This window comes from Astyanax mexicanus, chromosome 17 (assembly GCF_023375975.1).
Source record: "Astyanax mexicanus isolate ESR-SI-001 chromosome 17, AstMex3_surface, whole genome shotgun sequence".
NCBI classification, from domain to species: Eukaryota; Metazoa; Chordata; class Actinopteri; order Characiformes; family Acestrorhamphidae; genus Astyanax; species Astyanax mexicanus.
Window position 1 is genome coordinate 44,528,620 of NC_064424.1, and position 16,263 is coordinate 44,544,882.

The 16,263-nt window shown below is 38.0% G+C and overlaps 1 protein-coding gene across 3 annotated transcripts; it reads left to right on the forward strand.

The window, feature by feature from the left end:
- The first annotated feature begins 4 nt into the window (after positions 1-4).
- Positions 5-9,156, forward strand: brd3a (bromodomain containing 3a). Of its 3 annotated transcripts, none has more exons than XM_007253948.4 (11): positions 5-104; positions 2,177-2,538; positions 2,850-2,987; positions 3,072-3,204; positions 3,806-3,990; positions 4,121-4,492; positions 4,595-4,723; positions 5,367-5,570; positions 7,109-7,332; positions 7,444-7,733; positions 8,363-9,156. In XM_007253948.4, exons 2-11 carry the CDS (start codon positions 2,338-2,340, stop codon positions 8,467-8,469), a joined length of 1,983 nt encoding a protein of 660 aa, XP_007254010.3. In that variant the 5' UTR covers positions 5-104; positions 2,177-2,337; the 3' UTR covers positions 8,470-9,156. The 3 variants fall into 3 exon arrangements, with proteins under 3 accessions (XP_007254010.3, XP_007254013.3, XP_007254012.3); XM_007253951.4 differs by having other exon boundaries at positions 5,367-5,555; XM_007253950.4 differs by having other exon boundaries at positions 4,124-4,492.
- Positions 9,157-16,263: the final 7,107 nt, after the last annotated feature.

Here is a 16,263-nt window from a genome sequence, read left to right on the forward strand (position 1 = left end):
ATGCGCAGCGCGCTTCTCGTCCCCACATCTGCTTCTGCTACCTCCAAATAAGAGCAGCGGCGCGGAGCAGCACCAGCTAGCGGCCCTCGAGAGCCCCGACAACAGTAATATATACACTCTTTTCTTTATTTCTAAAGAGGTTACACACTAATAGTAGCCGCGGCTGTGCGGGGGTGTCAGTGCTTTATATCTCGGCCATGGGTTTGAGGCTGTGTGCGCTGTAATGTGAGCTTATTTAGTTAGCTGTTTATCTGCGAGTTGCTGAGTACTAGCCTAGCATTGTTTTCAACAAAGCTCTCCGTCTGCTGCAGACAATACGAGCCCAGCGCCCGACCCCGCTTCACCTACAGCGGGCTGGATTCACCGCGGAACCCGCTCGCGCATCAATTTAAATCTTCTCTTTGGGCTAATTGTGCTTTTATATTGGTGTAGGTTTTGTTAGACTCATATTTTGACAGATTTTGTGCTGAAATGGGCTGCGTTTGATTAGCATTTTAGCGTAACTAGCTTAGCTGCGCTAGCTAAAAGTGCCCGCCATCTTTTTGATGGATGCTGCGTTAGCATTAGCTGGGATGCTAAGCTAAAGTACGCTAAGCTAACGCGAATCCCATTAAATGTATGGTAAGGCTAGGCTAAGCTAACCTAATGTTTATTTCCCTCCATTAGCAAGGATAATTAGCTAGCTAGCTGTGGATACGCCTTACTTTCACAACAGCTGTTGTTACTTAGTGTAGTTTATTATATATCTAGCTATTTACCCAATGTGTGTGCTAGTAAATTAATTTAGTTAACCTAATTTTCCTTTTTATCAGTGCCTAAGACATTCAGCTGGCTGCCTGTATTAGCTAACGCTAGCTAATTGTGGTAATGTAACTTAGCTAGCTACGCTAGCTGTCTACGCTTATTTTGTGGCTAGCTATCTGCTGCTCTTTCTGTTCAAAACAGTTAATAGTTAGTTAGCTACTCAACTAGCTAGATAAATGTAATATTTTAATAAAACTGGCTCTCCTCTCTTGTCCTAAAATGTTAATACTTTTCAGTCAGCCCAGTCTGGAGGTTTGAGAATGAATGAAGAGTGTGAGCAGTGGGTCGTATTGGGGCAGTAGGGCAGCTAGCTTTAGCTTAGCTTAGCTAGCGCCTGTTTACGCGGGAGGTCAGCCTGAGCCCTGGGGTCACAGTTATCAGTCATACGTGGACTTAAACTATAGCTACGTTTACGAACTTTGTTACATCTCAAATACACTTATGATAACCTTTTATGTATGAAAGTTGGATCTTTTTATATGTTTAACATTATCATTATTACCTACAGACGCATGGGCAGGGGGTGTGTTTTGGCTGAGTGTAGTTAGAAGTGCAGTGCACTGATTTCCCACCTTTTTCTAGGTAACATTAGTTTAAGCCAGAGAAGCTGTCAGTGTGTTTCTATGTTTCTGTTAAAGCTGGGAGGTTAATCAGGCTAATGTGTTTAATGTGATTTTCAAAATGGTGAAATCAAGATTGTGCATCTTTACATATAGAAGCTTTTCTGTTAGAAAACTGTAAAGAACTCTCGTATGTGGCAGGGCATTTCATAGATTAATGTTACACTTTTCTTTAACTAAAATACAATGAGGTTTGCAGCATTTATTTACTTAAGAATATCAAGTTTTTTTGTAAATATAGATCAGCCTTAATACCATTAATTTAATCAATCACACCCTATATTTAAGCTGGTTGATATGGTTTATTGCTATTTTATTTATTTATGTTAATACAAAAATATACAACACAAAATTAGCTAAGAATGTCCACAAAGGATGACTTATTCTAGGGCTGGGTGATAATGTATATATAAAAAAAGTTTGATACAAAACTCTCTAGTTTCTTATTATATGAGTGAGTGTTTTACCTCTTACGTTTTTGAATTAAGGAACATTTTATTGTTTAACTGGCATAAAAATACACTTTGGAAACCGTTATGGTTTGATGCCAGTATGTAGTAAGTGGTTAATGGGAAATATTGTGTTGTGTTAGGTTGCTTAAATGCATGCTGTTATGAGTATATAACTTAGTGTGTTTATAACAAGGTACTGTTTATTTCCACCTTTGTAAGAGAGTATTTTAATTGCCTGGCTGTGAAAATAAATGCGGAAAAGCACTTAAACTATGATATTTGTTTCTTGTTTTTCCACAGGTGTCAAGGTCTGATTCTGCAATGGGATGTAGTCCCTCTTGGATGAGTGAAGAAAAGAGGGAAGACCAGTGCAAGTTTCTGTTGAAAAATACATATTAACACAAGTCTTGTGAAGAGAAAGCAAGCGGCCTGAAACTGCAGCGCTTTTCCTATAAACCGAAATGTCGGATGTTACCTCAGCTACTTCAACCCCTCCTCAGACTGGTAACCCCCCACCTCCTGAGGTGACAAACCCCACTAAACCCGGCCGTAAGACGAATCAGCTCCAGTACATGCAAAATGTAGTGGTGAAGACTCTGTGGAGGCATCAGTTTGCATGGCCTTTCTACCAACCTGTTGATGCTATTAAGCTGGGACTGCCGGTGAGGGCTTTTAAATGTGATCTAGACATGTGTATATGTTAGCATCACATAAGCAGTTGATACAAATTAAGTTAAGTTAAATAGGTTCTGCAACGTTTTTAAATTATTTCAGCTCTTAATTATCCATTTATTTCCTTTCTTTTGCTTTTTACTTTTGTAAATCGAAGAGAACAACATCCTTAATTTGAGGAGGACATACAGTTCTGCTTACATACTAAACATTAGTGTTTAATATTAGTGTTTATTGTCAATATAACATTTGTTTCTGGTTGTAAAATTGTACTGCAAGTATGTGTTCTTGTGTCTTTTAGGACTATCACAAGATAATAAAGAGTCCAATGGATATGGGTACCATCAAGAAAAGGTTGGAGAATGTGTTCTACTGGAGTGCCAGCGAGTGCATGCAAGACTTCAACACAATGTTTACTAACTGTTACATCTACAACAAGGTGAGTCTACTGGTTTCTCAGTCTCACACCTTCTAATGTTGCTCACCTCTGCATCAGATCTCATCTTTTGTGTTTTTTGTTTAGCCAACAGATGACATTGTCTTAATGGCTCAAGCCTTGGAGAAGATCTTCCTGCAGAAAGTGGCCTTGATGCCTCAGGAGGAGGTGGAGTTGCTTCCTCCGGCCCCTAAAGGCAAGGGCCGTAAAGGAGGACCAGGTAAATGTGTAGTCATAGCAGAAGTGCTGGTTTGGTCTGTTGTGACATAGCACCACTGAACTTCTGAAATCCTGCTATTTGATATTTTTTCTGTTTATTTAGATGGCATTTTGTTTCTGCTTCAATTCTGTTCAACCATGTCATTATAGCAATATTTAGTCTGCATATCTTTGTATTTTAGTTTATCGATGGAGAAAGTCTATTTTGAGCTACAAATATGTCAATCAGCTTAGAGTTAATTTAGTAATTTATACAGACACAGTGGAGCTCTCAGGATCTGATACAAATTTTATTATTATAAAATTGTGTCAACATTTTATCTGATTTAATTTAGAATCTACCACAACACTAACTTTTGCCTTGAACGCATGTAAAATATGGGAAAAAGCATGGAAATTTCATGGAAGTTGATTGGTTAAAAAGTGTATGAACCCTAAATATAAGTTTGTACAGTAGAGCACAATACCAGAAGCTGTATGTGCTGGAGTTATCTGTCCAATAACATAGGCAGAATTAGGTGCAAACTGAAGTAACTAAGAACAAATGTTTTGGTAAACTAGATCAATATGGCCCGTAGTTAATTGTTTCACTTGTAATGCAGGTCAGCAGGAAGTGTCCCCTGGATCTCCAGCCTCAGCGTTTCCAGGTGCCACATCACCAGGCCCGCAGACGCCAGTCATCTCCTCTCCTGCAGTGCCCACCATCACCCCCACCACACCCGCTGTAAAGAACACGACCGCTGCCTCAATCATGCCTGCCATGCCCCCTTCGCAACCTGTTATCAAAGTAAGTCACAGGGCCAAGAGACAAAATCATCATCATCTAATCATCTTCATTTCAGCCGTGTGTCTGTGATTATACCTCACCACCATGTTTCTTTTGTCCCTCTGTGTGTGGGGTTGTTTCTGTTTCCCAGAAGAAAGGGGTCAAGAGGAAAGCAGACACCACCACCCCTACCACGTCTGCAATCACAGCCAGCAGAAGTGAATCTCCACCTCCTCTTTGCGAAGGCAAGCAAGGCAAGGTGGGCTCTCGGAGGGAAAGCACCGGGCGCCCAATCAAACCTCCCAAGAAGGACTTTGAGGACGGAGAGGGCGGCCCGCTTGGAGGCAAACGTGGCCGGCTAAACGAACATCTCAAACATTGCGACGTCATCCTGAAAGAAATGCTTTCCAAAAAGCATGCTGCGTATGCCTGGCCCTTCTACAAGCCTGTCGACGCTGAGGCACTTGAACTTCATGATTACCACGACATTATCAAACATCCTATGGACCTAAGTACAGTCAAAGTGCGTAGCCTAAAATTCTGCTTACTCCACTTCTCAGTTTATAAGCAAATAAGCATTTTTTTTTTTTTGCATTTGAGATTAATGTTCATTAATGTGTTGCAGAAAAAGATGGACAGTCGGGAATACCAGGATGCACAGAACTTTGCTGCAGATGTACGATTAATGTTTTCAAATTGTTATAAATACAACCCACCAGATCATGAGGTCGTAGCCATGGCACGAAAGCTACAAGTAAGTGTGTGTTTGTTCATTTCATTCCTCTGTCTGGGTAATATTATGTATACGCAGTAGGGGTGTGACGAGACACTAATATCACGAGACGAGACACGAAACTGGGTTCACGAGAACGAGACGAGACGAGATTTAAAAATAAAATTTTAAAGAAAACTTCAAAAATGAAAAATGGCTTGAAAACTAGAGTTTTATTTGACAAAATCATGAAACGCAAACTTCACAGACTGGTTTTTCTCACACATTTCATAAGAAATAGAAATAAGAATAAGAATAAAAAATTATTTAGTGCAAACAATAATTGCAAACCACAACCAGTCATATTAAGCCTAGGGTTTGTGTTTTTGTCTCCTAAATCTCTTGTAATTTAACTATGCATAACCATAACCAGTCATATTAAGCCTATGCTTGACGTGCATAGGGGCGCTGCACGACAGGGGGCGCCAAATGAAAGCCCCAAATAATTTTCTCTCAGGAGAAACAGCCAATCACCTTGCTGGTTTTGCGGAGATCCCGCTTAAAAAGTCCACACTAAACTATTTTTTTCCCCGCGAGACTGGTCAAAGCATGACGAGAAATATCGTCACGTTTTAATCTTGCGAGATCTAGCTAAGTTGTCTTAATTGTATGTATGTTTGTGTAGGACGTGTTTGAGATGCGTTTTGCGAAGATGCCGGATGAGCCGGTGGAGGTGAATGTGCCTGCGGGTGCTGGTGGGGCCGGTGTGGTCAGTAAGAGCACTGCAAGCAGCGAGAGTAGCGGCTCCTCCACCTCTGACAGCTCCGACTCTGAGGAGGAGAGAGCTACGCGGCTTGCTGAGCTGCAGGAACAGGTGGGTGCGGAACAGGTGGGTTTCAGAACAAGGTCTGACTTATATAAACTTCAAAAGGCCCTGACCGGGTCTGCACCTCCTCTCTTTATTAACGCTGTCCTCTTCACATCACCCTTTTACTCTTTTAACCAATCTTTAAACTGTGGGGAAGAAAAGAAAAGGGCTTCAGTGGAGGAGGGGCTAACAGCAAGGCCCCTTCCTGCTGAAGTTTGATCTTTTGTTTTACTTTGATTTATATAAATTTGATTCATTTTACCAAAACTCCATGTGCCATTAAATTAACTCTTTTCTAACAACGTAACTTGAATGACGTGACATGGATATTTATATTAACTGTCCTACTTACTTTTTTCTTCTTCACAAATCTCATGGGTCACTTAAATCTCTTGATTCAAATCACTGTTTTGAATTGTTTTTACAAATTGGTGCATATTTTTTTACGATTCAGCACAAAAGAAAGCTTAATTTGTATTAATGACTTTTTTATTTTGACGTTGCCTGCTTAGTGTATTGACTTCGGGATCATGTGACACAATGTTTATGGTACTGACACTGTACGTACACATGTGCGTTTTGAGTCATGGGGAGTGATCCTAACAGATTAAGTCAACAAAAATATTAGCACAGTCTCAAAATCTGTGAAAATATGGTTTGACTTTTTCTGTGCGGGTGACGAGGGATTTTCTGCTTCCTCCTTCTTCTTTCCAGATTCTTCTTTTTCATTTTCACAAACCTCTGTCATTCCCTTTAATTATTATTTTGCTTATCCAGTATATTGACTATACTATACATTAGGGGTGGGCAATATTATATCGTATGCAATATATCGTGACATTATGATGTCGTAATAATAGGGAGCTTTAGAAGCTTTGAGTGTATTTATTGTGTAATTGTTTTAGTTTGCAGTTTTAGTTTGCAGTTTATATGCATGAAAATATTCTGCAATATTTTTTGCTGCATTATATTATTTTATGCTATATTATTTATTTTGCCACATTATGATTATACTGTTATACTATTATACTATATTCCTGAAATTAATTAATTATTTTTCTGTTTTCCTATATTGCCAAGTATATCGTTATCGCAAAAATACCCTGAAATATCGTGATATTATTTTAGAGCCATATCGCCCACCCCTAATATACATTTAAATGTGTGTTGAGTGTCCTTATGCAAGTTGGTGTATTTTAAAGGTTTGATCTTCCCAAAACTTGAACTAGCAAATATCTATCATACACAAATTAGTATATTTTTACGATGTGAGCTTAATGCTGGATAAGCAAATAAGTGCTAAATGATTAATAAATGATGTGTGAAGAATGCATGCAGGGTTGTCCAGGTAGCACAGTCAAAATTTGCTGGTTTAAATGTTTATTTTATTAATTTGGAAAAATATTCACTCAAATAATAAGCGCAAAATATTTTTCCAGAAATTTTATCACAACCATTTTACTATTGGACAACCCGTACTCTACTTTGCACCGGTTGCTGTTGGTTTGTTTTTAATGGTTTTGGAACGTCACTGATCCCCCTCTCCCTGATATCCCCAGCTGAAAGCCGTCCATGAGCAGCTAGCTGCTCTCTCGCAGGCTCCCGTCAGTAAACCAAAGAAGAAGAAAGAGAGAAAGGACAAAGACAAGAAGAAGAAAGAAAACAAGCACAACAAAGCCAAACCTGAGGATGACAAAAAGGCCAAGACAGGGCAGCCTGTAAAACAGGCCCAGCAGAAGAAGGGCCCGGCCAGGAAAGCCAACAGCACAGTCCCTGGCAACAGGTCCTCTCATAGTTGTCCTTTTAAGAAAATAAACATTATACTTCTTTCTCCCTGGTTTTACCAAATAGTCTGTATAGGTATATCAATCCTCTTAATTTTTTATTTTAACAGGCAACCAAAGAAGGGAGCCAGAGGAGGCCCAGGTTACGAGTCGGACGATGAGGACTCGGCGCTGCCCATGACGTATGACGAGAAGCGACAGTTAAGCCTGGATATCAACCGGTTGCCAGGAGAGAAGCTGGGCAGGGTGGTGCACATCATCCAGTCCAGAGAGCCCTCGCTTCGGGACTCCAACCCTGATGAGATTGAGATCGACTTCGAGACGCTCAAACCCTCCACCCTGCGCGAGCTGGAGCGATACGTCAAGTCCTGTTTACAGAAGAAACAGAGAAAACCTTTACGTAAGTTCAGTCCTTTAGAAACCGCAAAGCAACAACAACCAAAACCTGTCAGAAAAGTTAGTGTATATATATATACACGCACACATTAAATTAAACAGAAACATATACAACATCCTAATTGCATTGTTAAACTACCATAAAAGCAGTGCTGCAGAAATGACTTAACATGGATGATGATGATGATGATGATGATGATGATGATGATGATGATATTGTGGATAATATCAGTGCTTAAGAACACTGACCAACTAACTGCACGTCTTGTTTAATTGAGTTTAGAGCAGCATATTTTTGCATACAAAGGACAGTTTATAAGAAAACAGCATCGTTTTGTGTTTAGCTTATTGATATTACTGATCTACTTTTCTGAAAATGTTTTCTTGTGCACCCCCTAGTTTATACAGAGCCTGTTTGCTATACTGTATCATTATTTAATATAATTTATTTAATATTATCCAGTCTGCTGTCTGTCTGCCCATCTGTTGCAGCAAACTGATAATGAGGATATAAAAACATTTTATACGTTTTTAAATGTATAGTTCATTTTTGTGACTTCATGCAAAGAAAATAAGCTTTTGTATGCCTATTAAATCTAACCTCGGATTTTCTTTGTCTTAATTTGTTTTTAGAAAAAGGCGGCTCGGGCCCGTCTCGGCTCAGCGGCAGCAGCAGTTCTTCAGACTCGGGCAGCAGCAGCTCCAGCGGCTCCACCTCAGACAGCAGTGACTCCGACTGATCCTTTTTATTTACATTTTTACTTCCTTTTTTTAATGTTGTATGCAGTCATGGTTGTTTCTCTGAGACTTTTTATAAGAGGAAAAAAGAAACAATGAAAAATGCATCATGTCAGAAGATGAATTCTTCTTTTTTTTTTTCTTTTTTTTTTTTTTATAAACCTCCACACCCTTCCCCCAATATGCTATTCTGGGGGGAAACGACAACAAATTAAGAAATAGATCACTTGTTTCTACTGACTCTGCTGAAAGGGATGTCCAGATCAACCAAATAAACAATGAAAAACATTTCTGAAGCGTATTTGGAGAGAAAGGACACAAACCTTCCCGACTCAAACGGTATTTGTAAATGGGTTAGTTTAAAAGGCAAACCAGACAAAACTAACGTAACTACTGCGAGAAAAATGGAAGCTCACAGAACTCATTTGACCCCTCAGTCTTTCTTCCTGCAGGCGGTGTTGTATTTATTTTTTTATTTTTCATTCTCTACTTTCTCGTTGCTTTTAATTTCTCCTCGCCAGCCTTTGTGCCGTCAATGGATTTATTTTTTAAGATTGTGTTTTTCATGATCCAGCAGAAGATTTTGTATTTTTGTGTTCATAAAATTGAGTCATGTGCTGTCTGTGTCGGCGTGCATGTTCATGTAAGGTTCTGTAATCTAGTAAATTGACACCTTCCGTTAAATATCACACGCAAGTAACTTATTTGTTTCAATATTTTAGGTTTAGTGAATGGTTCTAGGTTACATACACACACGTGAGAGTTTGGGGAGAAAAGGAAATGTAGATGGAAGGTTCAGCGTCTTGTCTTCCTTCCTTTCTGCTCATCTTCAGAAGTGAATGTACACAACTTTAAATCATTTCTCTTTGCAATGATGACTGACGTCTAGACCTCCGCTGGCTCCTGCAGCTTGATTCTGTCGTAGTTGATTGAACACATTTTACGCGAGTGGCAGCAGAAAATCCTTCTGCTTCGAGTGATTGGTTGGTGTTTCATGGTACTTTCTAGGAAGTTGCTTCTGAATGTTTCTTCTGAACTTTTAGGACACTGATCAGTGAATCACAGAGTCTTCCTCTGGTCATGCAAATCAAATCAAATGAAAATTAATTTTTGAATGTAAGAAAACAGCAGGTTTCTCATCGTCTCCTTTTTAAAAGGAAAAATTCAACATGTTTCTCTGATGGCGCCCTCTGCTATTCCTTACACTGCCTAAATAACCCTTTCTCACATCATATGAAGCGGTTCATTATTTTCTTAATTATTTTTTTTTAATGTTTCCTCATAAGGTGGGAAATTGTCCCTTTATCAGCTGATTGATTAAAAATGAAAGAGGGGGGATATATCATTATTTTTGTCGCTGTCATGCCAAACTAATTATGTCCAGAATGGCAACCTTATGGGAGGAGACCTCATCCTTTTAATGGAAGTTCATGTAAAAAGATTTTGTTCCAAGTAATTTTGGAGCATTTCTATTGGACTGTGTATCAGAATGTTTTATAATTTTTAATAAAAAAAAAAAGTTGTATAAAAAAAAACAACTGCTAGATTAATGTTATTGGGAAAAAAGGTATTTTGTGTGTCATGGCTGCGTTTATATGTATAGTATTTTTTTGTTTGTTTTGCTTTTTAAAGAAAAACTGAGGCGGGGAAAAATAGTATTTTTTGGTAAATTTGAGTTCACCTTTTTCAGCTGAATAATGTTGGTTACCAAATATTCACTAATGTTGCATATATAAGCGCACACATACACACACACTGCATGAATTACTTTGGCGGTGTCACAAAAATATTTTATTTGCAATTTGCTTTTTTTGATTATTTTTGGGATTGATACTTTTCATGATGATGCAATCAAAATGCTCCAAAAATGACTTGTGATTGAAATTTTACATTGACTTCCATTGAAAGGTAAGATTTCTTTCTTCTCGTATTAAGTTGGCATTTTAATGTTTTAAAATGTGTGTATATATATATATAATTCTGGATTAGGGTCTATTTTGGTAACAAATTCCTTTAAGATGCAAGTTTGCCTTTATATTCTTTGGAGAAAACCAAATTGATGAGGGACATTTAACTTTCTACACTAATTAAAACACTAATTGATGTGGTAATTGCGTAATTATTTTGTAATATCTTCAGTTCATTGTGATTCTGTTGGTGTGTGTGTGCTTATCTCGGCATGCTTAGCAGCACAACTCTCCAAATTGCCTTCCCACTGCATTCCAACACCAATTACCAAGTTCATCAAGCGCTTTTGGGTTTTACCAGAGTGCTATCTTTTAGAAACAGACTAAAAACATGTCTTAAAACATATGAATATATAGAATATATAATAAAAGCTTGTAGTTAAATTCTAGGCCCTGGTTTTAAAAGAAAAGTCTAATAGCTCCTTTTTTATATTTTGAGGAAGAAATGGTTACTTTTTATCTTTGAGGTGCATGTCAGTTTATTGTATCTTTCTTATGCCTTTTTTGACCTGTTTATAGTTTACTTCCTGTACATGTCTGTCATTTAAAACAACCCCAGCAGAAAAATCCAGGATACAGTAAATGTAGATTACAGTAGTAGGCTTGTTTACTGAGCCGTGGGTCTGAGGGGGAGGGTGAGAGTTAGAGTGAGCGTTTGATGGCGTTGCCAACCAGAAATCTCTTATAATGCTGGGTAAATTTTGTTTTTCATAAAATAAATGACAAAAAATCCCTTAAAAGGTGCTCTCCCTGTTTTCTGCACTTCTGTTCTATGCTTATGCTTAAATGTCTGATGCCTGGTTTATCTGCGTGTCCTGTAATATATATATATATATATATATATATATATATATATATATATATATATATATATATATATATATATATATATATATATATATATATATATATATATATATATATAATAAGTAAGTAATTTCTACAATTTTAATGGTAAAATGTGGGTTATGGATCATGCTCGGTCGTCTGGAGGTACAGGTGCCTCTCAAAAAAAATGAATAGCATTGAAAAGCTACTTTATTTCAGTAATACATTTCATATACAGATGTATTACACATAAATTGATTTATATTAATGACATGACTCTCCAAACCATCACTGATTGTGGAAACTACACAGAAAATCTTACATCACTTAATGCTTCCCAACTTTTATGGAGATGCGTTATGGAGATTTCATTTTCCAGCAGGATTTTGCACACTGCCAAAAGTACCAATTGGTCTTACATAATATTAAAATTTTACATTAGATTAAATTAGATCACACTGTGTAAAACATCTATATAATGTAGCAGTTTCACATTTTGAACTGAATTATCATTCTAACCTGGATAGTGTTGAACAGGGACCACTAGAGGGCGCCAGTGTGTTATTTTTGATTGCTGGTTTTATACTGGTCTGTCGTTGTTTTCTCTGTTATCTGCTCTTGTCTTTTCACTGGTTCTTAAAAAAAACTCATATGGCCGGTCTGTAAGTCCAGATATATTACTACAGAACTGTTACCACACAGACAGTGGCTTGCAAAAGTATTCATACCCCTTAAAGTTTTTTTTTTTTTTTTTCACATTTTGTCATCTTACAACCGCAAACTTTAATGTAAGGTGAGAAAATGTGAATAAGTTCACTGATGTGCAATAAGATACCATGTAGGAGACTGGGTTTCAATTCCAGGTCTGGGTAACTATGCTGTTCTACACCAATAAGAGTCCTTGACAAGACTCCTAACATTAAATTGGTTCACCTCTGCAATAGGAATAACCTCTTATCTTTGGATAAGATAAATGCTGTAAATGTAAACCGTATGTCCACATGAGCAGTTACTTATTAAATCAGTGTGCATTCACAACAAATGCATATGCATTGGATAACCGAAAAAGTTGAAATGCATGAATTCCGTTTTGGTTGTTCAAACTGAGATGCGTTGCTGCATATTGGATATACACTGGGTTTCAGTACCACAAATGAACTGAAAATGTCAGATTTAATGTGTATTTTTGCAGTTTACATTTTTATTTTTTGTTTTCGGAATTGGGCCACTTTTATCTGATGTGTGAATGTAGTCGGTTGTATACAAAGATTTGATATTCAGATTTAAAGATTTAGTTTAAAGCAGAATTATGTGTTAATTAGCATTTCTTGTTCTTGTTACCTCTACAGCCAGAGAGCCACCCCTCGAGGACATACTTTACACATGCATTTCTGGACAAGCTGAGAGTTGAACAAGCATCACTGAAAGGTAAAGAAGCATAATGGCTAAGTCATTATACTAAGTCGTTACCTATCCAGCAAGAGTGTGCTATGCAGCAGAGTACGTTTATACTTTTGTGTGCGTGTGTCAGTGGCTCTGCGTGGCCTTAATAGTGCTTGATTTTGCACTAATATATTTTAGATGACATAGTGTCACAGAGTTTTCACCAACGTTATTCTGCCAGTGTTTTAAACTTCAACGGAGACATCGTTCTCCCTATTCCTATTACAGGTCATTAAATCACCAACATTATTTTTAAGCTGTTTTTTTTTTACAATTTTATATAATGCAACACATTGCTGGTTTAAAGAAAAAACACTTAATTTTCAACAGGATCTACTCATCTACTCATTAGGTACCACACTCCCACACTCCCTCAGCCCTCATGCTTTATCATTTGGGATGACATTGCCCCCATGCTTAGCCAAGCCTTAGCTTCTTCCATTTATAGTACTGTCTCCAGGGCGCAGTGTCACAGTTTTCACATGTTCAGGACTGGATGACCTTCCGCCTTTTTTGCAGCAGCATATGAAGGGTGCTAGCCAGCCACACACTCTCTCTCTACAGCGGCCTGTGATGGATCAATGGCCCAACTTCCCTGACAAGGCATCCTGTTGGAGACTGAAAGCCATTGTTCATCCCGAAGGCGGTTGCTCGCCAGATTACGCCCCGAGCAGCCAGCCATCCATCCCGTTTGATTGGACATGTCTGTCTCATGTAAATCTTATTCCAAAGGTAGATTGGAACCATAACAGTGCAGCTGAGTTCATGTTGGTACTGGAAGGATCAGATCAGGTCATTCTGCATCGTTTCCATTATAGTCATGCAGTTTAGATGTGAGAAAATTGGGTCAGTAACAGACCACATCATGCACTATGCACACAATGTACAGCCACATATGTATAGACACCCCTTCTGTTGAATGCATTCAGCTACTTCAGGTAGCACCCAGTTCTTACTCATACAGTTTTTCACAGAATGTCATCAAATCCTCACAGTATTGTTAAAATAAAGTAGTGCAAAGTCCTCTCTGGACAGTAGAGTCAGTTACAATGGTGCTTAAAAGTTTGTAAACCGTGTAGAATTTTCAATATTTCTGAATAAATACAGTATTACCTTAAACATCATCAGATTTTTACACTTACAAAGCTTTAGTCCCAGAAAGAAGCAGATCTAAATAAATCAGAAGGGGTCTAAATCAGTCTAAAGTGGTCTGATTGATTGGGAAACTGCTGGTTCGAATCCCAGTTATGCAGATCCATCAGCTGCCAGAGCCCTGAGAGAGCACAGTTTGTCTTGCTCTCTCTGGGTGGGTACAGTAGATGGTGCTCTGTCCCCTCATCACTCCTAGGGTGATGTGGATCAGCACAAGGCTGCATCTGTGAGCTGATGTATCAGAACCGAGTCGCTGTGCTTTCCTCCAATGCGCAGTGATGCTACTCGGCAATGCTGCATCAACAGCAGTTCAAAAAGAGGCGGAGTCTAACTTTGCATGTGTTGGAGGAGGCGTGTGCTAGTCTTTACTCTCCTTGTGTTATATATAGAGCTGATTAGCAGTGTGTAATGTGTGGAAAAATTGCTCTAGCTAAATTAAAAATTAAATACATTTATTTAAAAAAGAAAAGATTTATAAATGTAAAACCATAAGGACAGATATTAAATTTGAAGCCACTGGAATAAAACACTCTGTTTTAAATACTACTGAAGAAGAAAAAAACATGCATAACCACAAACAATAATAAAATAATAAAAAAATGCACATGAATCTCAAGGGAAAATGCAGGATATGAGCCGTTATAATCCTTTAAAAAAGCCTCGGTGTAATTTTCAGTGTTATTATATTTCATTGGCATATTTGTGGCAACTTTAGTGGAGACTAAAACCAAAACCTCCTCCCACGTGGACGGATCCAGCCCGCGCGCGCCCCCACGCCTCTTCTTCCTCCCGCTACCCGTGCGCGTGCACACGCTTTCCCACTCGTAGTCGAGTAGTGATGGGAAATTCGATTCAGTTCACAGAACCGATTCTTTTGATAAGCTCTTTTCAGTGCATCGGAGGTCCGGACACTGATTCGGTTCAGTTGATTCACAGCTCAAGTGAACCTACAGAATCACCATCTCATTCATTTATAACAGGGGTAAAAATGATTTAAAATATTTGACAGCAAGTTTGATTCATGGTTTGTTTATTTTTTTGGCTTGTCGTGCATTTTTTCTACATTGTAAATGAATAGTGAAGTGATCCAGACTATGAAGGAACACATAAGGAATCATGTAGTAACTTAAAAGTGTTAAACAAACCAAATGGGGTGACATTAACTTGTGGTTTCTTGAGCTGGTAACTCTAATGAACTTATTCTGTACAACAGAGGAAACTCTTTCTTTTCCTTTGCTGGAGCGGTCCTGATGAGAGCCAGTTCCATCATAACGTTTTTGACTACATTTTGAAGATACTTCAATCTTTAAGTAGTTCCTGCTTCTCATAATATGTATTAGAACATTAGTCAAAGAGAGCTGTTCACTGTATACCTGTAACTCTACCTCTTGACTACTTTACTTTAACTGATGCTCTCAAACTAACATTAAGAGGCAAGAAATTCAAGTAATTAACTCTTGATGAGTTCAGCACAGCTGTTAACTGAAAGCCTGAATTCCAGGTGACTCTACCTCATAAAGCTGACTGAGAAAATCCATCTTTGAAGAACTTTAAAGAAAAAAAATAAAACATATTCTGGTTTATTTTACACTTTTTTTGTTTACTAAATAAGTATCTATGTTTTTCTTCATTTAAAGTAAGAAAAAAAAAATTCTTAAAACCAAAGAGTTTACTCGGGTCAAAAGTTTTAGAACACCACCAAGCTTTTCACTTTTTATTGACGTAGAAGTAACTCAGATAAATAAGTAATTTACTTGACATCGTACAAGGTTTAGTGATCTCAAATAGTACAGAGGTAAGCAGTAAAATGTCAGAGCTTCTAAGACAAAAACTTAATGGAAAACTGGAAAAAAGTCATTTATTCACAACTGGTCTGTAGTTTGTTGTTGCAAACTATTTACAGTTTACAATGCTTTATACTTTTATAAAAGCAGTGCTGGAACAGACTGTATTACTGCACTTTCAACCACAGTATTTCCACTGCACCACACATCTGGATTTCTTTCATTATGACTAGAAAAAGACACAGAATGAAGAAACACAGATTATTTTAATTCTGTACAGTACAGTGAAGCTCTTTTCTTTAGAGAAATTACAAATTAAAAAAGGCATTAAAGAGTGATGTGGTGTACAGTTTCTCACACCATCAGAAGACTCTGGGAAACTGGAGAAACTGAAGAGGTCTTGTACAGGAAGAGCTCTGACAGGCTCCAGATGTGCTGTATCATGGGTGACCCTGGCTGACCCTGAATGTGCAATAGGAAGAATGTTCTTGAACTGTACAAGTGTTAAACATCACTGCAAAACTGTACTTTCAACATGGCAACTTTACACTGAGAGAAAGGAGGTACTGTAGAGGTACAGTGTAGTAGAACATCAAAGTGCAAATGCAAGAGTACCAGATTA